This window comes from Barbus barbus, assembly GCF_936440315.1.
Source record: "Barbus barbus genome assembly, chromosome: 34".
Taxonomy (NCBI): domain Eukaryota; kingdom Metazoa; phylum Chordata; class Actinopteri; order Cypriniformes; family Cyprinidae; genus Barbus; species Barbus barbus.
The window spans coordinates 15,828,490-15,850,891 of record NC_136762.1 but is presented as its reverse complement, the minus strand read 5'-3'; the positions used below and the strand labels follow the sequence as shown (position 1 = coordinate 15,850,891).

General features: G+C 38.8%; 2 protein-coding genes across 4 annotated transcripts; one reads left to right on the top strand and one right to left on the bottom strand.

The window, feature by feature from the left end:
• The first annotated feature begins 164 nt into the window (after positions 1-164).
• Positions 165-6,460, top strand: LOC306854028 (histone H4 transcription factor-like). The gene is made up of 10 exons (XM_079391812.1): positions 165-442; positions 691-850; positions 997-1,223; positions 1,928-2,039; positions 3,138-3,290; positions 3,408-3,482; positions 4,259-4,379; positions 4,470-4,608; positions 5,377-5,501; positions 5,590-6,460. The coding sequence occupies exons 2-10, from the start codon at positions 697-699 to the stop codon at positions 5,996-5,998; spliced, it is 1,515 nt and encodes a 504-aa protein (XP_079247938.1). The 5' UTR covers positions 165-442; positions 691-696; the 3' UTR covers positions 5,999-6,460.
• LOC306854027 (autism susceptibility gene 2 protein-like) lies at positions 6,431-20,017 on the bottom strand. 3 transcript variants are annotated; one of them, XM_079391811.1, is made up of 15 exons: positions 19,516-20,017; positions 19,049-19,089; positions 11,807-11,964; positions 11,668-11,715; positions 11,364-11,578; positions 11,197-11,241; positions 10,297-10,392; positions 9,868-9,939; positions 9,690-9,719; positions 9,504-9,575; positions 9,264-9,399; positions 8,747-8,827; positions 8,555-8,638; positions 8,246-8,456; positions 6,431-7,675 (listed from the first exon to the last, which is right to left on the bottom strand). In XM_079391811.1, the coding sequence occupies exons 5-15, from the start codon at positions 11,406-11,408 to the stop codon at positions 6,565-6,567; spliced, it is 1,983 nt and encodes a 660-aa protein (XP_079247937.1). In that variant the 5' UTR covers positions 11,409-11,578; positions 11,668-11,715; positions 11,807-11,964; positions 19,049-19,089; positions 19,516-20,017; the 3' UTR covers positions 6,431-6,564. The 3 variants fall into 3 exon arrangements, with proteins under 3 accessions (XP_079247937.1, XP_079247935.1, XP_079247936.1); XM_079391809.1 differs by adding an exon at positions 14,678-14,816 and having other exon boundaries at positions 11,668-11,964; positions 19,516-19,874; XM_079391810.1 differs by having other exon boundaries at positions 11,668-11,964; positions 19,516-19,890.
• Positions 20,018-22,402: the final 2,385 nt, after the last annotated feature.

Below are 22,402 nucleotides of genomic sequence, written 5' to 3'. Positions count from 1 at the left end.
TGTATAATATATGTTTCTTCTTGTTCTGTCCCATAGGCATTAAAATATATTTTTAATTCACTTCGACAGAGTTGTAAAACTATATTTACTTTCCTCTTTCTGAAATTTGCCATGTCGGCAGAAAGTTTCAGACAGGCTTTTATTTTGTCTGTGACACGGAAGTAGACGTCACGACCTTCTCCATCCTCCCAAACAAACAAATTACCCGCGTTCCTGTCTGTCTCCTCATCCGCTCAGCGTTCATGAAGTTTTAGGTAATTTAATTTCCCAAACAGCGAATCAGTTTGACAGAACAGAGTCCAGTTACTTAATATGTTTTAAGACTATATTAATTTTCTTTTACATTAATGCCTGAATGTGTGCGCGCGCTTCTGAGCCTCGACCAGTTAATAAAACTGAACTAGCAAGTGATCCTCAAAGCAGCTGACTCTTTAACATCAGAGTAAGTGGATTTAATCATTCATAACCTCTCTGGCAGTATCAGGGGATTGTTTTGAGATTTGTGAACTTGTGTATGGTGAAGTAAACAACCAGCACCCAACCTTGTTTAGATTACGAGTTAATAAACGTTTGTTTACATCGCACGATCTTATTACTGTTTCAAAGACACGTTTAGAGGGTTGTCATTGCCAAATGCAATATCCTCAGTATTCAGAAGTCTTATTTAAGTAGTTGTATGCTTTCTCAAAGGTTAAGATGGCAAAAAGAAGAAATGTCTCTACTAAAATAATGGTAGCATGCGAGTGGGCATCATGCACTTTCAAGAGCCAAAGCATGGAGGAGTTGAGTGATCATATGTCTCTACATCTGAAGGAGCATCTAGGGGAAGGAGATGCCATGGAGGAACTGGGTAGGATATTGTAATGCATGCATAAGTAGACGATTAAGGCAGATCTTTAATGTAATGTCTGTGGCTACATTCAAATTTAATGTAAATTGTAGGCAGTGCATATGCATATATTAAGATGGTTGTGTTTGACATCATGTCTGTTATAGAGGATTATCCATGTTTATGGAGGGGCTGTGAGTTCCTGGCGATGGGACGCCAAAGTGAGCTGATCTCTCATGCCCATTTCCACATCTTCCACTGCAAGCTGAAATACATTGGGACTCAGCTCCTTGAATCCCACCCTGATCTGCCTAGTTGCACTCAGGATCTTCACAGCAGCAGTCTAGTCCCGGATGTCTCTGAGGGGTTCGTCTGTCAGTGGGAGCACTGTGATGTTAGTATTGTAGCAGGTTGATTTATGTTCAACTTTTAACAACAATGAAAATTTGCTGAAAATGTACTCACCCTGAGGTCATACAAGAAGATGTAGGTGAGTTTGTTTTTATGTAGGAACAGATTTGGGGAAAAGTAGCATTACATCATTGTACACCAATGGATCCTTTGCAGTGAATGGTTGCCGTCAGAATGAGAGTTCAAACAGCTGACAAAAACATAATAGTCCACAAGTAATCCACATGACTCCATGTCCTCTATCCAAAATATTGATTTATCAAGTGAAAAAGTCGGTCTTTTCTGGAATTCATTCGGGAAATATCCATGGATTAAGCACTGTCTGTTACAAGAAAAAACAGTTCTAAACAAATAGCTATGTCAGTGGAGTTTGATTTAAAAGAACAACAGGGGATGGACTTTTTCCACTGCCGGAAATGTTATTATGGATTATGGACAGGTAATTTGACCAGAACTGGTGGTTTTAAGTTAAAGATGAATATGTTATTTTTGACGGCACCCATTCACTGCAAAGGATCCATTGGTGAGCAAATGATGTAATACTAAATTTCTCCAAATCTGTTCCGATGAAGAAGCAAACACAACTACATCTTTGATTAAATTTTCAGCAAATTTAAGTTTTTGGTTGAGAGATTCCTTTAAAGTAGACATTATATAATGAGCTTGTCTGTTTTTTTGCTTTATCAGAGTTCCTTTAATAACCCTGAGTGGTTCTACCGTCATGTTGACATGCACACACACTGCACTGAGCTCCAGCCGCTTCCTGATCGACAGCAGGCTCTCTTCTGCAGCTGGTCAGGTAGGTGTTTTCTCCAAAACAGGAATGTTTTTCAACAGTGTTTATAATAGGGATGGGCGCATTCTTTTCCGCACAAACACTTGAATATGAATAATAGTCAAGACTCTAGAACATAGCCTCATAAACTTGTTTTAATAAATCGCTTATGCATTAAATAAAGATACAAAACAGGTTGTTAAATATGCTGAATATATTGTTCAAATATTTATAAAATGTGAAACTGTAGCTAATCTTATTCGCAGTCTAGCATTTTGCATCTGCATAACATAGTGAATTATTTTTTAACATGCAATGATACAAAATAAAACCAAAAAAAAAAATAGACAAATAAGAATGATGTAGCCCACATCTCTTGAGCGTGCGTCGCACTCAGCATGCACGAGCCGAACACGCAAAATCTTGCTCTCTGCATGAATGCAACGCAGATAGCGACACAAGTTTGTTTGAAACACATAAAAAGTTTAAATAAGTTAAAAATATTAACAATGAACATTATATGACATTTAAAATAGTTTTGGCGATTTTTTTTTCCTTCAGTCCGCCTGTGCATTTCTGACCCAAACAGCAAAGCAGTCTAAATCTCCGCGATGTTCTCGTTAAATATGCAATTTCTGAGATGGTACAATGAATTAATTTCTAAAATGTTATGATATGGAAAGCCTGAAACAGATCACAGCAGTATAGCCATACACAGGCTTTCAGTCATCAGCAACGTGGTAAACATGCATGCCAGTATGCATATGATTTAATATGAAGCGTCCCGCATTATTATGAGGGTCCACCCCTCATATGTGGTGGATAAACATAGCATTTCCTTCAAATTTCTATTGAAGCACGTTAATGCAGTAAAATACAGACCTAAACGCACAACTCAAACAGGGTTTTGTTCTTTTGGTAAAAACTTCATTTTTTCATGGTAAGGTTGACATTTGCATGGAATTATTCATACGTATTATATTTACATTCTAATGATATATATCGTCATTTGTATCGTTATCGCAATAAATACCTGAAATTATCGTGATAAATTTTTTAGGCCATATCGCCCATCCCTAGTTTATAATGTTCCTATGTGAAACGCTTTTGCTATTTTTACAGGCTGTGATGCTTTCTTTAAAATCAAGTACCGCCTACGTGAGCATCTGCGCAGTCATACACAGGAGCGGCTGGTGGCTTGCCCCACCTGCGGCTGTATGTTCTCCAGCAATACCAAGTTCTTTGACCATATCCAAAGACAAGCAGAACCAGAAGGTCAGTTTATGTCAAATAGTTTCTCTTCATTCACTGTTAGTACAGCAACACTGATGTTTAAGAATTTCCATTAGATGTCTCTGTCTGTAGTTGTTCCATAAATATGTTTTATTGCAGATTCTCTTACATGTGGACATTGTGACAAAGCATTTGCCAACGAGAGACTGCTGAGAGACCATGTTCGTCAGCATGGTGCGTTAAAGTTTGATATGTAATTTAAACTTTTGAGATTTGGATACGCAATATATCAATACAATATCAGTTACTGGCTGATATTGGAAATTTAAGTTTATTGGATATGAAATTGTGCATGCTCATTTCCTGATTTTACATTATATTATAATATAATTTACATTAAAATGCTTTAATTCTAAATTCATTTGTAGAAATATAATGTACTTATTCTATATTCTTTATTTATTTAGGCAAAATATTATGAAATTTTTATATCGGCCGTAGCATGAAAATAATTATCAGATTATGATTATTAGCCAGAATTTGATGCTAAATTTAGGATGCTTTTTAAAAGAATGACATCTTCTGAAAAACAGTATTGTTCTTTATAGATGCTTTATGCCATGTTAAGTCATATTTATTTATATACTGCTTTATTCAGTACTAATTGTTTCAAAGCAGCACAGTAATAACAGTATACTATTTATTATTTTATTTATGTTTTAAAGTTTTGTTAAATACAGAAAGACAGAAAAAACCTGCTGAACAAACAAAAAACTGCTGAACTCAGTAATGAATATAAAGCAATTATTGAAAATACTGAAGATAGACACGTAAAAAACAATATTGCTTTATAAACAAGATCAAAAATAACAGTATTAATAGCCTTTATTCAGCTCAGTTTAGTTTTGTTCTAATTTAGTAGTCAGTGCATTCAAATTCATAAACTGAATATTAAGTGTCTTTTTTTACACCTATAAAGATATCTCAGTTTCTTCTTTCGTTTTCTGCAGTGAATCATATAAAATGTCCTCTCTGTGACATGACATGCACATCCCTTTCCACCTTGAAGATCCATATCAAATTCCGTCACTGCGATGAGAGGCCCTTCCCGTGTGACTTCTGTGAGAGCAGGTGGCTGCCGAGAGTCATTGTCCACATACACTCAATGACGTACTGAAGAATATATTGCTTACATTTAATGGTTTATCTCCTTACCTTTAGCTTCAAGAACCAGCATGATTTGCGGAGACACATGGAAACTCACAATGAGGGAGCAGCATACCACTGCACAGTAGAGGGCTGTGGATACTCTTCACGCATGGCCCACACCATGAACCAGCACTATAAACGAGTACACGAGGTCAGCCAGCAGAGGGGGCTGTAACCTCAGCCATGATTCATATTTAAACGAACATTTTTGAGTTGAGCTGTACTCATAGCATTTGAGTCTGAATGTTGATTATTACAGAAAATAATTCTGATATCAGTACTGAACTATGAAACTAGTGTCATAGAATTGTTTGTTGATCTTGTCTGTGCAAAGACCGAATCATGTCGGCAACACAACACATTGTTTTTTAAATAATTTCAAGTTTATACACTTGTACAGCTCAAATCCCAAAACAATTTACTGATTAAATTCCTTTAATAATAAGCTTAGCATTTTTTATTTTTAAAACTTTTGTGTATATATATATATTTTTTTTAACATTATTTAAAAAATATATATATATATATATATTTATTTAATTACATTTTTGTATTATTGTTGATGTTCAATTGTGTAAAATATTTGTATTTTTATATACACACATTAAGTGATTTTTTAGTATCATGGAGATACTGTTGAAGTTAGTATTTTAAGTTCAAATTTGTAATGTTTTTTTTTTTTATTGTATTTGTAAATATTTGTAAAATGATTTTTGTAAATTAATTTTTATTTCAGTTTTAGATGTTTTAGATCAAGTTAAACTAAAAATTCTGTACTGACAATTAATAGGAGTTATATAAATATATATAAATCTTAAAACAGTTTATTCTGAGCAATGCCTTTTTTTTTTTTTAGTTTATTTTTAGTTAGCTGTTGGTAATGTCATAAAATAACGTGTATGAAAACTGTCTGCAACAGGACAACATGGTACCAAGGTATAAGTGTCACCTTTGTGACAAGACCTTCTCTTGGTGTTACACACTCACCCTCCACCTTCGAAAGAAGCATCAACTCAAATGGCCATCTGGACATTCCCGTTTTAGGTATGCAATTAATAGTATCTTAAAATTTAATTAGTTGCATCTGAGCTATTAATTTGCCTTCATGTACTAAAAATTGCTTGTTGAACAGGTACAAGAAGGATGAGGATGGGTATCTGCGGCTCAACATGGTGCGGTTCGAGACTGTAGAGGTTACGGAAGAGGTGTTCAAAAACATGGCTGAAAAGCGCACCCCTCGCAAGGTCTCTGGTTCAACCAGTCACTCCAAGGAACCCATGCTGCATCCCGACAGCAGCAATAGTACTCCCCAACATTCTTCCTCACCCTCCTCTCCTTCCTCCTCTTCTTCGACCTCAGAGCTCCTGGATGGAACTGATAGCAGTGGATTAAAAGGCGATGAAACATCTGTGTATTGCGTGTTGAACACTGTAACTGAGGTCAGTGGGGATCCAGAGGAAGTGGCCCAACCTGGGGGGCCATCAAGGGCTGTTAGAGCTCTGGCTGCAGTGGCTAGAGGTCTAGGAATGGATGTGGTTTAATCTCACACCTATCAAATGCAGTTCTTATCAGAGATAGCCTTTGTAAGAATACACAACCTGTTTAACCTCCATCGTTTTTATTAATTAATATGCAAAGTTCAGAGGCTGATGTTTTTTAGGGGTTTTACATGATCTCAGGTGTCTAATACATATTTGTACTTTTTTGTTCTCCACGTAGCACACATTTTACCTTTTGATATTTTTATCTCTGCATTTTAAAACATTGTACCTGTTACCTGTAACAATAAGATAAATTTAGTTGGTAAAATCTAATTTATTTGTGTTGATACTTGTTGAATATTGTGCATATTGTGCTGTAATATGGTTCCATTGTTGCCTTGCTATAGTTGTAAATAGTTGTGTATTTTTTAAAGTCCTTTAGTTTCAAATATATTGTTAACATTAAAAAAGAACAAGTAAAGTAATTTTTTTCTCAGAAGTCATTTTAATATTTATTTATTTTTTACCAAAAAAAATAATTTCCACCACTGTACATTTGGACTACACTTTATTTCACATGAAGTGCTTGATATACATAAGTCCGTCAGTTTCTGATTAAGTCCAGCTCACCGAGTCTCAGTGTCTCTGTGTGGGTGCGAAACAGGTCTGTCTATGATAGGGGTCAATCGTCTCGGAGACCCTGGCCGTGCTGCCAGCATTGGAAAAAGCGGGTGAGGTTGGGCGTGTAGATAAGCAGCAGGTAGAGTTCTACTGAGCGATGTATAATGTTGGAGCCCTGTGCTGGGGTAAGCCGCCGTGAGGAGTCCTGGAGGCGGTAAGTGAGGATCCAGTGCAGTATGATGCATAGCCAACAGGTGGCTACGCTCGCTTTCTTCTCTCAGGAAGGCCAGACGCTGCCGTTCCTCCAGTTGACTCCTTTGCTCCAAGGCCATAGCCTGCAGAAATGGCTCTCGTGGGTAAGCAGGGTGCCCCATCATGGCACGTTGCAGGGGGTCTGTTCTTATTAAGAGGTCCTTGCCCAAGGAGTCCCTACGAGGAAAATCTAAACCTCGGTAAACATTCCGCATAGACTCCCAGTGTTGAGGCGAATAAGGCAGCCTTTCGGCTCCAGGTAATGAACCCATTCCCAGAAAAGGTGAGATTAGCCTAGTCCTGTCAAGACAAGGGTGGCCAGTTGGGATTCCTATTGGCAAAGGAAGAGTTGAAAGAGGTGAAGGGTTAATAGCAGGGGTTCTGGGATCCTGCCATGGTTTTTCCAAAACTTTCTGGTGTGTTGTAACCTCATGGTCCTGGTCGTCTCTCTTCTCCTCCTTCACTCTCACCTTGCTGCTTTTGGCATGGGATTCATACTCGACTCTAATCTTCTTCTCAGCTGGCTCCCAGGGTTGGCTATCACTGTTTGGCCGCTTGAGATCCGTTCTCTTTTGCTTGGGCGATGAAGTCTCTTTTCCTGCTAGCTTGTCCTCAGCAGGCTGCTGCTGCTCGCTTTTGACATCCTTTTCTCTTTTGTCACTTTGGATCTCTTTGTGTTTTGGCTCCTCAGTTTCTCGAGTTTGTTGCGGAAGCTCTTGGGCTTGTGTTTTCTCTCTTGCCTGCTCCTCTTCCTTGGACTCATCTGGAGAGGAACTTTTGAAGGACTCTGTTGTTTGTTTGTTGTCCAGTGCACTATTCCTGATGGGGGACAAATGCCTTCCATTTGATTTGTCTTTTGCCTCCCTGCAATGATTGAAATGAATGATTATCTATTTAAACTCTTGACCAGGAGGTCAACTCTAAGAATTCTTGATCAGGTAGGTTATTTAGGACCAGGGGTGTCTAATCCTGTTCATGGAAGGCCAATGTCCTGCAGAGTTTATCTCCAACCTGCCCCAAACTCAAATGCCTTAGGTAATACTGAAGACCTTGATTAGCTGGTTTAGGAAATTTATTTAAAACTGAAGCTAAACTCTGCAGGACAGTGGCCTTCCAGGAGCAGGAATGGACACCCCTGGCTTAGGCAGTTAGGTCCTGAAACACATCAAGGTCTACATAACTGCAGAAAGCAATTTGTTAGCATTCCCAACTGTTCAATTACAGTTTCTCGGCTAGTGCAGGACTCCTTGGAATTACCCAATTTGAAAATCTTTCCAGAACTAAGTGCTCATTTAGCAAATACGGCAGCAACCTGGTCACAAACCTTCGGGGCTGCACATGCTGACTGAGCAACTGTCATTGAAGTGAATACTAACGGATAGGATTCTGTCAAGATCTTCTTGATCTTGGAATCGCAAAATTGCTGGTACGTACCGTTCCTTATCATCTTTGTTGTCTAGGGAATCTCTCTTAATCACTGTTCTGTCCGGTATGGAGGGAGCTCTCTCGCTTTCAGAAGGTCTTGGACACAGAGGGGGCGTTGGGAAGGAAGACGGTGTCTGGTGCAATCTGTTCCAGGTCTCCAGTTGTCCACTTGAAGTTGTCACCGTTTTACCATCTTTAGTCCCTTGTGCTGCATTTGGTGCTGTGAATGCCAGAGAGTAATTATCGTCAGTCAAAGACTGCATTTTTAACCTACAGCAAAAGCAGATCCTTTCACGTCAGGATAAAATATATCCTTACTTAGTGATGGGTTTCCTAGTCCTCCAAAGGCAGATGAACTCAGTGTATTCAGGCCTCCAAAGGTGAGTGGCTTATTAAGAGACTCTACAAAATAACAAGAGATACGTTTAGAGTTTAGAATTTAGAATTTAGAATTTGAGGAGTAATGTTGATCTAATATTAATTAAATTTTTAAGTTAGATGTAATCTTACCATGATGGGGGATTACACTGTGGAGATTGTTTGGGGTATGAGGTAAGGGTCCATAGGGCGAAACTGAAGGGTGTGTGAGACCTAACAAGACCGATGTAGATACTGGTGAGCACAGTCCTGTTTCTGTCAGACAATATCTTATAAAAATCACAGGACACTGCTTACTGAGATCAGTCCTGTTTCTTAAGCGCCAACGTCCTGCAGAATATAGCTCCAACCTGCCCTAAAATACCTGGAAGTAATCCATAAATCTTTAATTAGCTGCTTCAGATGTGTTTAATTATGGTTGGAGCTGAACTCTGTAGGACACTGGCCCTCTAGCAGGAAGACTGGACTACCCAAAAATCAATGGGAAGTAGCAGGTTGATAAGAATGCACCTAGTGTTAATCCATAACCCTATAATCTAATTGGTTGGTGGGATGTTGTTCCAGGACCAACAACTTGGTGATCCAGGAACATCCCATTTAGTTAAATTACAGTCACTAGAGTGGATTTTGTCCATGCTGTAATTTGTACCTGCATTAGAGAGGATGGTAGAGGGACGGAGTAAATCACGTGGCTGCAGTCCCATGAAGCTCGAGCCAGGCGATCGATTCAGAAACTCGGGCTTAAACCCAAAGTCTAATTTATGTGGCTCATTCTGCATCTGCTTCTGTAACCCGGAATAGAAAAGAGTTGCATTAATTACAGATTACTTGTCCAAAACTAGATATATTCCACATCTTGAAAAATAACAATTATTTATTTTGCACTTACCTTAATTTTGTGCTGATGATGGTAAACTTGCCATGCAATGTGGACATGCATTGCACACCACTTCCCAGGTTTCTGAGGAAAATGGAAAAAAACAAAACAAAGAATGATGGGTAAAGAATTGTGATTATGATTTTTGATTTACTAGGTTAATAAAAAAGTAGCTGAATAATCACATGTAAACCTTACCTTTGGTTTAGGACACATGGGGTCAAGAAGCTAAAAAAAAAAAAACATTTTATCCTTCTTATATTTCTTCAATGATAGACAGAACAGCTGTAAATATTTAATGAGACACATAAATGTGTAAGGCTCAGATTATGACCCATTAGAGAAGCCTTTCAATTGATGCTAAATGGAAACTTACTCTGGAGTCCTTCTGTAAAAGTTGGTGTGGCACAGATCCTGGTCTTGACACCACATCTAGTGGGTTGGAAGCCTGCAAATACAACATTTGTGAATACTGCGTCTATGTTCAATGAAATTATTAACATGAATCATGCCCTGTGCTTCCACAGCACACATTCTCTTTTATACAAGTGTGGCTAGTACAGGCTTTACATTTATTATTATTCCTGGCCTTTAAAAACAGGCTTTGCAAATGTGGGTCTGAAAATAAACACTTTGCTGAAGCTCATCTGAAAACTATAGAAAACCACTTTTCTTTCTTTGTGGGAGGTCATCTCAACTCAAGAAATATCAAGTTATTCACAGGCTTCCTTTAGCGTCTTCAAGGCCTTTTAAGAATGCTGTGTTTCAAACAAAACAAAGCTAAGAGACAGAGTGGCAGGCAAACCTTGGGCTGAAAAGCTCCCTGGAGAGAGCTGAATGGTCCAGCAGGTGGAACCATAGGAGGTATTCCAGTCATTACTGATGGATAGGACGGGACCAACTGTAGGGAAACAGCAGAAAAATGTCAATGTCAGGAAACAAAAGTGTGTTCATGCTGATTTAGGACACAAAAGCACGTCTGTTTCTGGCCTCAATCAAAATGTACCCCATTTAAGTAAATTACATTACTGAACTTAATTTTACATCTCACAATTCTTTTTTATTTTAAGATTTATTTTTGGCATTTTCGCCTTTATTATGATAGGACAGATCAGAGCTGACAGAAAGCGAAGCAGGAGAGAGATGGGGGCAGGATTTGAACTCAGAGGACACCCGTAGCGCTGCAGCACTATATGTCGACAATTCTGTTTTAAGCTTCTGCCACTGAATAAAAAATACTAAAGGAAATTGCGACTCGAAATTCTTCTTTGCTTTCAATTGCAAATTTATATCTCACAATTAGATATAGTTTATTAAATATAATAATTAAAACTGGTCTTAGAATTGCAAGAAATAAAGTCAGAATTCTGAGATATAAATTCAAAATTAAGAGGAAAAAAGCCAAAATTGTCAGATATAAACTCAGAATTCTGACTTTTTCCTCACAATTCTGAGTTCACATCCCACAATTCAGTTTTTTTCTTCCTCCACATAATTAAAAATAAAAATGGTAATTGCGACTCTGAATTCTGACTTTTTCCTTGCCATTGATAGTTATATCACATAATTTGAACTCGTCTTCTCAGAATTGCGAAAAAGGTCAGAATTATGAGATTTAAAAAAAAAAAAACAATGGCTGAAACAGGATGAATGAGTAAAAGAAACGTGCAGCTCAAATCACTGGCCTTGATGTGCACAAACTTACATTGTGTCTATGAAAGGTGTCCACTTTAGCGGGGTATTTGTCAAACTGCAAGAAAAGAGAAAAATATATATTTATCTTCACTTAGTAACTTTGTACATTGCAATTGGTAGAATTTCAGCTCAAAACATTGATCATTATGAGCATTGATTAAGAGTATTTCTCCTCACTTGTCTGGCAGGGTTACGCACCAGTGGTGCTGCTGGGCTGGGCATGATGGAATGGGGGAATGGAGTGAAGGTGTGCTGATGTGTGTGTTGGTGTGTGTGCTGGTGCTGATGGAACTCTGTGCGCAGGTAGGCTGAGGGAGCTAGAGCGCCTCCGCGATCGACAGTCTGTGAGGCCAAGAAGCGAGAGTTTAACTCTTGCCGCAGTAGGTCATGATCTAGGGGGCACACGACAGAGCAAATCAGAGCACAGCTAGCGGCTGGAAGACCTTTATTTATTTTTTCAGTCCGTATGGTGCTGCTGTACCTGTGTAGGGAGCTGTTGATGGCGCGCTGGGCACTGGCAGAGCACTTCCTGTTAAGAGGGGAGGAGGAGGCAAGGCTGTAGTTGGGGCAAACATGTTGAGGTGTTTAGAGAGGGGGATGATTACTATGCTTTTCTTTACTTGTGCTGATGCACTCCAAGTGCACAAAAGTGACTACAAACAGCTTGTTCCTTCGGTTTTCCTTCAGTCTTTCTTGGGTTCTAAATGTCTCCTCCTTGTGCCATTTTGCTCGTTGTTTTCTGCTCTCGCATTTGTGGTATTAGCAACATCAGCAAGACCTGCAGGTCATTAAAAATACTGAGTCAACACATGGCATACTAGGCCAGATAATTAGAGAATCCATCTTACCTAACAATGATTCAGTCACTTTGAGCACAACAAGATTACATTGTCATAATGCTACACTCCGTGCCCACTTCAATCTGTAAAATTATGGTCCCAAATATAAAGTAATGAGAAGTTTCACCAGTTTGTCATTTAAAATTTAAATATTGTTAGTTTAATTACTTAGAAAATATTTTTAATGGGTTTAATTAAATAATATACTATACATTTACAGCTCATGGTAGGTCTGTAAAAAGTTAATAAAACAAAAATTAAAAATAAAAAAAAATTATTTAAAATAAATTCCCCTATGGAAAAAAAATGAATGCAATTTTAACTCCTGGAACGCGACTTTGCACTCAACTTCTGATTTAAATATTTAAATTAACTCCTCGCTTTCATTTTTCTGTTATAAATGTCACATTGTGGGGAAAAAATGGGTTACAGTTCACACCGATATTAATAAGCATTCTTGGACTACTATTACTTCACACATTTATGAGCAATGATGACCAAAAATCTGACAAATTATCATACAATACCTCTCAAATGTTTAGGGCCAGTAAGATTTTTTGAAATACTTTTCAGTAATAATGCCATGAATTGATTAAAAGTGACAGTAAAAATTGACATTTATAATATTACAAAAGATTTTTCAACTAATACTGCTCTTTTGAAAGATGTTCATTAAAGAATCCTGAAAAATTAAGTAGCAAAAATTTTAACATTTGTAATATTAAGAAATATTTCTTGGGCACAAATCAGCATATTAGAATGATTTCTGAAGGATCATGTGACACTGAAGACTGGACTAATGATGCTGAAAATTCAGCTTTGCCATCACAGGAATAAAATACCATTATTTAAAATAAAAATGTTTTAATTTTAATTTGTAATGATATTTCACAATAGCACTGTTTTTACTTTAATGAGCACTTCATTAAGAGACATTTAAAAAAAAAAAAAACCTTACCACCCCGAAGCTGTGTTAAAGCAAAGATAACAGTTCAAAATGAGAGAAGATCTTGTAAAAAAATAAATAAATGAGTAGGATATCTCTATTTTTACAGCATTAGCCTTTTCACGCACTGCCATACCATTGGTGACGTGGGTTTCACCGTGATATTTACTGCTCCCTGCCGGGGGGCGCTAAAAGTGAATGCAAATGTGATGAAGGGGTAAAATCCCTTAGGGATTGGCACATCTATACAACCTGCAATTACCTCCTTTTGAACAGCACTCATGCACATAAAGCAAAGCAGTAAATCTCTTTTGTGTAGAGCTGTCAATTTGGGCCTTTTCTCCAGTACTGCTGTATCTATAGTGAAAGGTCTTTTGAGAGCCCTATAATGGATTGTTAGCTTCTCCGAGGGGTAGACCTCCTTTTGCGAACACCAGGGGTCCACGGAGGAGGGAAACACAAGGAGCAACTTATTCGCCTGAGCTGAGCTCCAAATCCCTTGTGATGAGCTGTTTGTATTGAATAGGATGACACAGCCGCAGGGGTCATTCAAGCGTTGGGAACAGTAAACGTGCATGGAGAACCGAACTAAACCAAGAACGCAATACTTTATAAACTTCCAGATCTGTAATGAGATGAAAGCATACGTCTCAAGGGAGGAGAACAGACTAGTCCGTACAGGCCACATGGCACAACTTAATAGCTGGACCAGCTACAGACTAATCGAGTAAAGCTAAATAATAAGCACACAGAGTCCTTAATAGACCCTCATAATGGCGCTGGTGTTTAAATCTAATTTGCATCCCGTTTAATCAAAGAACAGCGTGTGCTGATGTACCCTTCCATCAGACGCCGCAATAACCAAGAAATGAAAACATTTGGCTCGTGTTTATAAGACTGGTTTCGCTTAAACTGCTTGTTTTCAATTAGTGTCATGGCACAGTAATGCTCTGCTTTGATGCAGGTCAGGAATTAAGATAAGCCTCTTTTTGGAGCTGTCAGGCCACCAGTGAATTTGTCTTCCTGTGTCAGTTGGCAGCTCCCTTCCCCGAGCCATTTTTGTCATTCATCAAGCCCATTACTTGCCTAACCCTTCCAGGCATGCAGAAACGAATGGTCTAATCCCTTCATTCTCACAAAGACAAGATTAGCTGGAGGTTAAACACTCATGTTCTTTAAATTTTGTCCTTGACAGAGTGCCAGGGGAAAGCTCTTAATCTCATGAAGAAGCAGTTGGAGGGAGCTTTGTGTGCATACAAAAGTAGACGAGCACGGCTCAGGCGGAGCGCAGGTAAGCCCTACTAAAAACTCCTCATAATCTTCGAATCATGAGCGTGTTTACCGTAGCCATCCCTCTGCGGTTTTATGCTCGCAGATGGCTGGAGAAGTCTCATAAATCATCCCGTGGCATCGAGGGCCGTGTGCGTTATTGCTAGGGCACAGTTGGCAAATGACTCAAACTGAGAAACAGTTGTTCTTGTGTGCTGGCAGGTTCCCACGTGGTCTTTAGCTCGCTGTGAATGAAGTCCACTCAGCTAAGGTGCATCTGTTCGGCTGCACCTCTCTGACACTTCAACAGTCTTTGACCACTATGTGGTTGGATTTCATCTGTGTGGGTTTGTATCGTTGAAATGTGCTAAAACAAACACTCAAATTTCTACATTCAGCATTAGTCATCAACTGAAAACAGCTAAAAAAGCTCCTACCTCTATGTTTCTGCACCCTCCACACCCCTGAATCATGTAGGAATCCACTAGAAATGTGTCGATCCACTCGGACCAGGCTGTAATCTGGCAGGTTTAGAGAGTTGTCTCTGGTGCAGCGTTCAGCAGGCGTTCAACAGCTCTTGAATGAGACACAGGGGAACAGTATCTCTCTGTATTCTCAACTTGCCAGTCTGTCTGCAGGATCACAGTCTGTGGTGTTGGGTATCACAAAGACTAAGCGAACACTTCCTTTATGGCGGTGCTCTCTCTCCCTCTCTCTCTCTCTCTGTCTCTCTCTTATCCAGTTAAAAAAAATCAAAGCAGATTGGATGGTATGAACAGGATTTTCATGCTTACTGTAAGATTTTTATGGATCAAATCAGTAATACGTGCAGGTCTAAGCTATTAAAGTGGGATTCTACAAAGTTTTTTTGTCACAGTATTTGGTAACACTTTATTTTAAGAACAAATTCTATTAAATAGCTGCATGCATATTACTAGCACATTGGTTGTTTATTAGTTCTTATAAAGCACATATATAACTATTAATAACTAACTAACTATTAATAAGCAGCAAATTAGGAGTTTATTGAGGGAAAACTCTTAATTATTAGTGAATATGTTCCCTATTTTAGCAAAATGTTAAAATGTATGCACATAAAGACTAAGGTATTGCTTTTCATGTTTTTTTTGTCTTAGAAAAGACTTCAATAATCGAACACATGCTTCATAAGTTCAAATCAAAACAATCAAATTCTGTAGATATGATTATTATTATTATTTATCTATAAAAAGGTCAGAAAACACAGAGATGTGTTAAAGAAAATATAAATTATGGCAAACTACTGCCAAGTAGTATTTATTTCTAGTCTTTTTTGTTAATTATAAATATCGTAACAATCAACAATGTGCAAAATCCTACTTTCACAGTCGAGGTCAGTAAAAACAGTAATATTGTAAAATATTTTTACAATGTAAAATAACTCCTGTGATGGCTAAGTTGAATTTTCAGGAGCTATTACTGACTCCAAACTTTTGTGTCTTAGATGTTAATAAAAAGAAATGAAATAAAGAAATAAAATTTCTGACTGTAAACTTATATACCAATGTAAGTTTACTCTGTCGGAAATTGTATTTCTTTTCTTTTCTTTTTTTAAAATTAACATCTAAGACTTATTCTTATTCTTATTAGATGGAATGTAAATCAGATGTCCATTAGCCTACATCTCATGACCTACGAAAGAGTTTTCCTCTGGGATAACTTGAATTATACAGTATATAATATCTTTGCAGTAAACATATCCACCCCCTCCAGCATGTCTCCTCAGTTTTAAAGCTTTAAATCCAAATAGCTTGTACAAAAGTGCAATTCCTCTTCCAAAACCTAATTTCATCAGCCATATATAGCATAACACAGAATCGAGCCGTATTTGAGCAAGTCATCTCTTGTTATTATAGCGTAATCCCTTCCCAAGGGATGATGAGAAAGGCCAGTTCAGGACACAGACTAGGGATATATAAATGGCTGTGAGCAAAATGAGTGTGTTCTCCCACAGTCAGTACAATAGGCGACGGTGCTCAGTGTAGACCTGTTTCATTATTCAGCGCTCAGGTTTCGTTCCGTCTGGGATTAGTGATGGGGATGTAGACCGGCCATGCACACAATGTCTCCTGATGCATGTGGGATGTGTTGTACCTCCAGCTTCTGAGAAACCGAGCCCCTGGAGCACCAGTAAAACAATCAGCAGCGTGAAGGACGCTAGAGACTTGGATCCTCAGCTATATAACAGACGACTTCACTGATGATAAAGGGCTCGTTGTGAGTCTTATCGCAGCGGTCAGTCACAGCTGTAACGTGTATGAGAGCTGGGGGCAAAGTGAGCGCTAAAGTTGGATAGTCAAAGTGTTTATTTGAGTTGTGCTGAAAGCTCCAAACAGTCAGCTGTCTCGCTGATCTCTCAACAGCGCCGATCTCGGCTATACACTATCCCCCGATGCTTGGGCCCGTCCCGGCTAGGGTTACCCCATGAACAATGCTAACTCTGTTCTGACTGCCTATCTCACAGACGTCGTTGTACTAACATGTATACCTATGTCTGCAATGGGCAGGGGATGAACAGATTATACTATGGCCTTGAATAGTTTCACTTCTACTTTGAAAGTGATCATGCCTGTGAATTGCATTCTGGGCCCTGGATAGCATATAATCTTAACACAGCCTTAACAAGCATCGCAGGAACGTGAAAAACCCTCTATCCAGGCCAGTCACTGCACATCGGCCAAAACCGTGGGTTGAAGCAAAGACAGCTCTGTGAATAGCGGTTCAGTTATTCCTGGCAGAAACACGTTAAGGCTGCGAGTGCTGAGGGAAGCTGTCAATTTTTGACAGCCGAGTGTTGGGCGAACAGATTACACAGCTCCTCTGCGAGCCTGCTCGTATTAGCATTAACAACACACAACCATAACAACAGAAGGTCAAACATAGTCTAGTCTTATATGGGGGATTCTTCAGTGAGGGAAATTGTAATATTAAAGAAAAAATGCATAAAAATCAGAATTTTATAAGCTTTTTAATTTACACTACTGTTCAGAAGTTTGGGGTCAGTAAGATTTTGTAATGTTTTTAAAAGAAGTCTCTTCTGCTCAACAATGCTGCATTAATTTGGCCGAAAATACAAGTAAATATTGTGAAATATTATTACAATTTAAAATAGCTGTTTCCTTTTCCAATGTATTTTAATATGTAATTTATTCCTGTGCTGGCAATGTTACATTTTCTGTAGTCATTACCTCAGTCTTGATTCTAATATGCTGTTTTGCTGCTCAAGAAACTTTTCTTATTATTATTAAACAGTTGAGCTGTTTCATTTTTTGTGGAAACTGTAATATTTCTTTTTTTCTGTGATATTTGATGAATAGAAATTTCAAAAGAACAGTTTGACAGATTTGGGATCATTCACATCACACATCCCAAATTCCAGATGACAAATGTTTTCATGTTTTTCACTGAATAATCACCTATATCCAGACAAACAGTCCATCTATAAATGCCATCAGAACTGTATTGTTGCCTCTAAAAATACACATCTCTAAAGGATTAGGAATATGATGAGTGTCATTCAAGGAGGTAATGTCTAATTAAAAACTCAATTCCGAGAAGCATTTGGCAGAACGCTGAGAAATAAAACAGACCCTGAAAGCTGTCTAATCCCCCTATGATTGAGAGAAGCGTCCTTTAACTCAATTGCATTAAGATGGCTTAAGGTTTAATAGGCTTCTCAAAACATTGCTTCACTATGTGTTCACATCCTTCTGTTATCTTAGACAGCCAATCAGATTTGGCCAAATAAAAGTTCTTTAAAAAGCAGTGCTAAAACACAAAATGTTATTGCACATTTGGACCTCTGTACGTAGCAGCAGTCTGACCCGAGGCCACGACCCATCAGTCCAGTGAAACTCCAGCCTAGCGCTAGTGAGCAGAACTTGGCCCAAGCTGACAAATGTTCCAGACAGGAGCCTCCAAAGCCCCCGCTCTAACATTAAGACGTAAATTCCATTAACTATTGCTGGTGACCCTATGAAAGTAATCTGGTTAAGTTCTTAAGTGCCTCTGATTTGATTTCAGCACGCTTAAGAAGCAAAAACTGAGTGAAGTAAATGGTGATGAGTGATATAGGGAGAAACAATTGTGGTTTTCATGAATGCTTCATGACTAAAATGTGTAAGTGTGCCAATAAAAATAAATGCATGACTGAGAATGTCTTGTTAAATAAATCAGCAAGGCTAAAGTGTCTCTGGGCGGGTTCGCTGGCTGTGGAGTGACTGACCCTCTATCCAATTAAGTGGAAGATTACCAGCACGTACCTGGCCTGAATGCACCCATCTCCTAAGTTATCAAGATGCTAATTGGCTCTAAGGATATTGTGTTTTACATCCTTGTACTCAATCCAGAGGATTTCTCATCATGCCATCTGCCCAATGCAAGTATAAAGTGTCTTGTAAATGTTTTGTTTTCGTAATTCATCATATTACAGAATGGAAACGTGATACTTCAAATATGAGAACGTTCTTAACCTGGAAAAAAAAAAAAAGTCGAGCTGCACCTAATGTCCAAAACTGAGAATATATCACAAGCTTAATAGTCGAATAGATATAAAAATGGCCATTAGCGATTTAACGATTCTTTCTCATTGGAATAGGGAGTGATGTGATGACACTATCATTGGATAATTGAGTCTATCTATCAAACCTATCAAGAGGTGTGAGATATAATGCCTGCTCATGAATTCTCATACAGGGAGACAAATAAACACAATGCTGCTGAAGGCATATTTAGTAATGGCGATGCTATGAACTGTGAGGTTTACATACCTGCATTTGGAGGAGGGAATATCTCTGTTTGTCAGAGCAACCTGCAATATAAGTTTCAGTAAAAAATTCTGCATTAGCCATCACAAAAATGTTAAACACAAGAGGACACTGTTTCACCACTGCAAAACCTGACAAGCAGCTTCACTCTTAATAAGACACAATGCTTTCAAAGCAAATGTAGGCTACTAAAAATAATCATTTTTCCATGCTTCAAAACATGAAACAAACACATGGATATAATGAAAACGCTTCAAAAATTGAGAAAAAAAAGGTAATCAATTATTTTCAAGAAAGTTTAATTCTTCAGAACCACTAATTTCAAGAATTATTGGCGTAAACTATCCATTTCTCTCTAGGCATGTCTCACTTTCACAGTAATATCTAAATGCACAGCAAAAAACAACCAATCCAAATCTTAAATTAGCCAAGACCTTTACATTTTATTAGATTTTTTGAGAAGCACTTACCCGATGAGACAAGAAGGTCTTCTCAGTGTAATCCAAAATACTGCCAATTTTATTTTTTTCAACTATCCAATGCTTTTCAGAGTACAGTCACTCCAGTATCAGAAAACAAAAGTGTTAAAAAGTTGCTTCCTTACATGTATAAACAAACCATAGGTCCCTCCAAAATCTAGGAGCTCTGACAAATTGTTTGTTTTTACCCTTTGAATATCAGGGCATGTATGATATTGAACATCCTGAACCAATCCTATCCAGAGACTGAACCAGTATCCAGTAAAATCCTCCAAACACAGTAAACGTGAGGCTCTGAGCTCCTTCACAGCAGGTTTGAGATCCTTTCCAGAGCGTATCCGGCTGCACTCAGCTCGGCTCAAGAATGCTCCCTCAGTAGCGAACCGTGCATTCCTGTGATCCCTCCCTCAGCAGACACTCCCACCGCCTCCCACACCTCCCTCCTCAGCCCTGAGAGCGGCACCCCGGCGGCAGAACAATTACAACACTCTCCTCCTCTCTGCTCAACACGTACGTATAGACAGTCTAGTGATTATGGCCATCCTCTTAATTACAGGCCCAGAATAACCAGAGGGGACAGGCGACGGGTTCAGAATGCTGATGAGACGCTTCCAGACTTCACTCTTATTGGGTGAGGTGTCGGCTCCAATCAATGCTTCTGTGCTGATATGCCACCCCGCTTCTTTTGTAGGGTGAGAAAAGGATGATATGATTTAATGCAGTGGTTGCATTTGTACCTGTCACAGCTTATTATAAACGTCTCACATAAATGTGAATGTCATGCACACCATGTTGTGGAATTCTTGGTGAGGTCAGCCAATCGCAAAGCTCTTCGTCGGACAGAAGGGTTGTGAATGTCAGTGGGAAAAGGGCACGACGAGATGATAAATCACAAGACAGGATATTATCACAACATATATATCACATAATTTATTAGAGGCGTCAACACCCCCATGGGAGGAGGCACATGAAAGCTCCTGCACTCATCAGCCTCATGTCTTCTGTTGCTAATGCAGTGTCCTCTCTGAACTGGGGATGGGCTCTCTTGGGGAGATAGAGGAAGACTTCAAAGTCCATGGCCCGCCAGGATCGCGGGGAGGTCTCATTCAGCCGTTGCCCCTGTCGGCCCTGAGGGAGTTTCTAATTGCATTTCACAGGCCCTGAACAAAACAAGGCCTTGTTCAAGCTGAAGTTGGTCCTCCTGCTGGGCGTAGCTGTGATTTGCGACTCCTCAGCGGGATGTGGATCTTCAGCTTGCCAGAAAAACAGTTTCAGCTTCCTTCTTCTGACTGCACGCACTGGGGCGCCCATAGGCGGATGAATACGCGAGTGGCAGCGACACCTTCTTCTCCCCTCGGAGGCCGTTCGATCTGTGGGACTGGAGGCAGATGTGTGGGCTCAAGTTGAAATATTAATTCAGACCTACACGAGAGACTCCAAATCGTATGCAGGCCATCAAATATAATCAAACAGAAGAAGATTAGGGGGTTTTCTTTTCATAATTTATAAGCTCCAAATAAAAGCCAGTGTACTTTATACCGGTTTTAGCTGAGCCAGATGTTGTTGCTGTGCTTTATCCTGATCCTGACTATATGGGGATTTGATATCTAATACAAGCATAGATATTATTATTTATGAGTACTTCAAAAGAAGAGCATTTTGGTTAAATTATGTGTATTGTTTGTAAATCTAAAGTTGCAAGACCCAGGATATTCAGTGTTTGCATGGAAGCGGCGAGATGTATGGCATCTTTGGATGTGATTTATTAAAATTATACGACATTCACTGTTCTAACTTATTACTAAAATCAGACAATATTTTTTTGCAACTAATACTAATTCTTGCTAATGCTATAATTAATAGTCAGGGACTGGTAATTTGATCCAAATATTTAACAATTTTGATATTTTCATGACCAAATAATAACATCAAACATCACATTCCCCCAAACTGAACTTTGTTCAGGATGTGGATTTAAATCACTGAATTATCTTCCGTCAAAACATAATTTATATAAAACTGAAAAGAGCAGAACATTTTCACAGTGTCATCACAGTTTAAGCAGTTTCCAAAAAACCATAATCATATATTATCATTATGATCATCAAAGGCAGAAAATCAGAGTCAGATGTGATTACTGAAAATGAGATGTGGAACGAGGGCTTTTATTAACTGCGTGTTCATTCTAGTAAGTTAATTCTAAGTAATTTTTTGTAATTATGACAAAGAATTGGTTTACGATAGCGTATGTACATCTGCCCCAACGTTAGCCACATCCCAAAGCCCTAAAAAACGAAGAAATCGAATGAAAAATGAGCACACGCAAGTTTTTCCATCTGTCTTTTTTTAAACACTGAAAGATTCTTGCAGACTCGCCTCAAAGGCAAAGTCATTAGTGCCGATTTGGCCTGATTGTTTTCACTGATTTTCTGTCTGAAGGAGGAGTAAATTGATGCCTTAGCCCTTCAGCTCCAGTCTGGCTATTAATTTCAAAGAGCAGGTTTGGCCCGATGGCCCTTTGAGAGAAAGCTGATTTAACTAGATCATTTTTAATGGGGATGGATTCCTCCATACTTGCCCTTTGGAAGAGCTTCTGTCCTCCATAACCACTGGTCTGTAATGGCAAGCTCCTTCTGAGACTATTACTAAGGGCCAATTGGCCTTGAAATGAAATACATAATCTTAATGTACTGGAAGATGTGCGATCCGTTTGCTCATGGAATGGAGTGGCTCCACACCGCAGGAGTTTTCAGTCCATAAACAGAAATGCTGCGAGAATGTTGCGCTGTCAGATCAACGTAGGCTTCGCAAGCGGGCGTACGCAAACTCGCATGACAACCGCTGCTATTTCCAGGGAGAGATAATCAAAGGCATTTGA

Coding starts and splice junctions, on each gene's coding strand:
- LOC306854027 (XM_079391810.1), bottom strand. CDS start 11,761: ATGTTTGCCCCAACTACAGCCTTGCCTCCTCCTCCCCTCTTAACAGGA. Junction 11,242..11,363: donor TGCGTAACCCTGCCAGACAA/GTGAGGAGAAAT, acceptor CTTTTCTTGCAG/TTTGACAAATACCCCGCTAA. Junction 9,720..9,867: donor TTTTACAGAAGGACTCCAGA/GTAAGTTTCCAT, acceptor TTTTTTTTTTAG/CTTCTTGACCCCATGTGTCC.
- LOC306854028 (XM_079391812.1), top strand. CDS start 697: ATGGCAAAAAGAAGAAATGTCTCTACTAAAATAATGGTAGCATGCGAG. Junction 4,380..4,469: donor TGTGACTTCTGTGAGAGCAG/GTGGCTGCCGAG, acceptor CCTTACCTTTAG/CTTCAAGAACCAGCATGATT. Junction 5,502..5,589: donor TCTGGACATTCCCGTTTTAG/GTATGCAATTAA, acceptor CTTGTTGAACAG/GTACAAGAAGGATGAGGATG.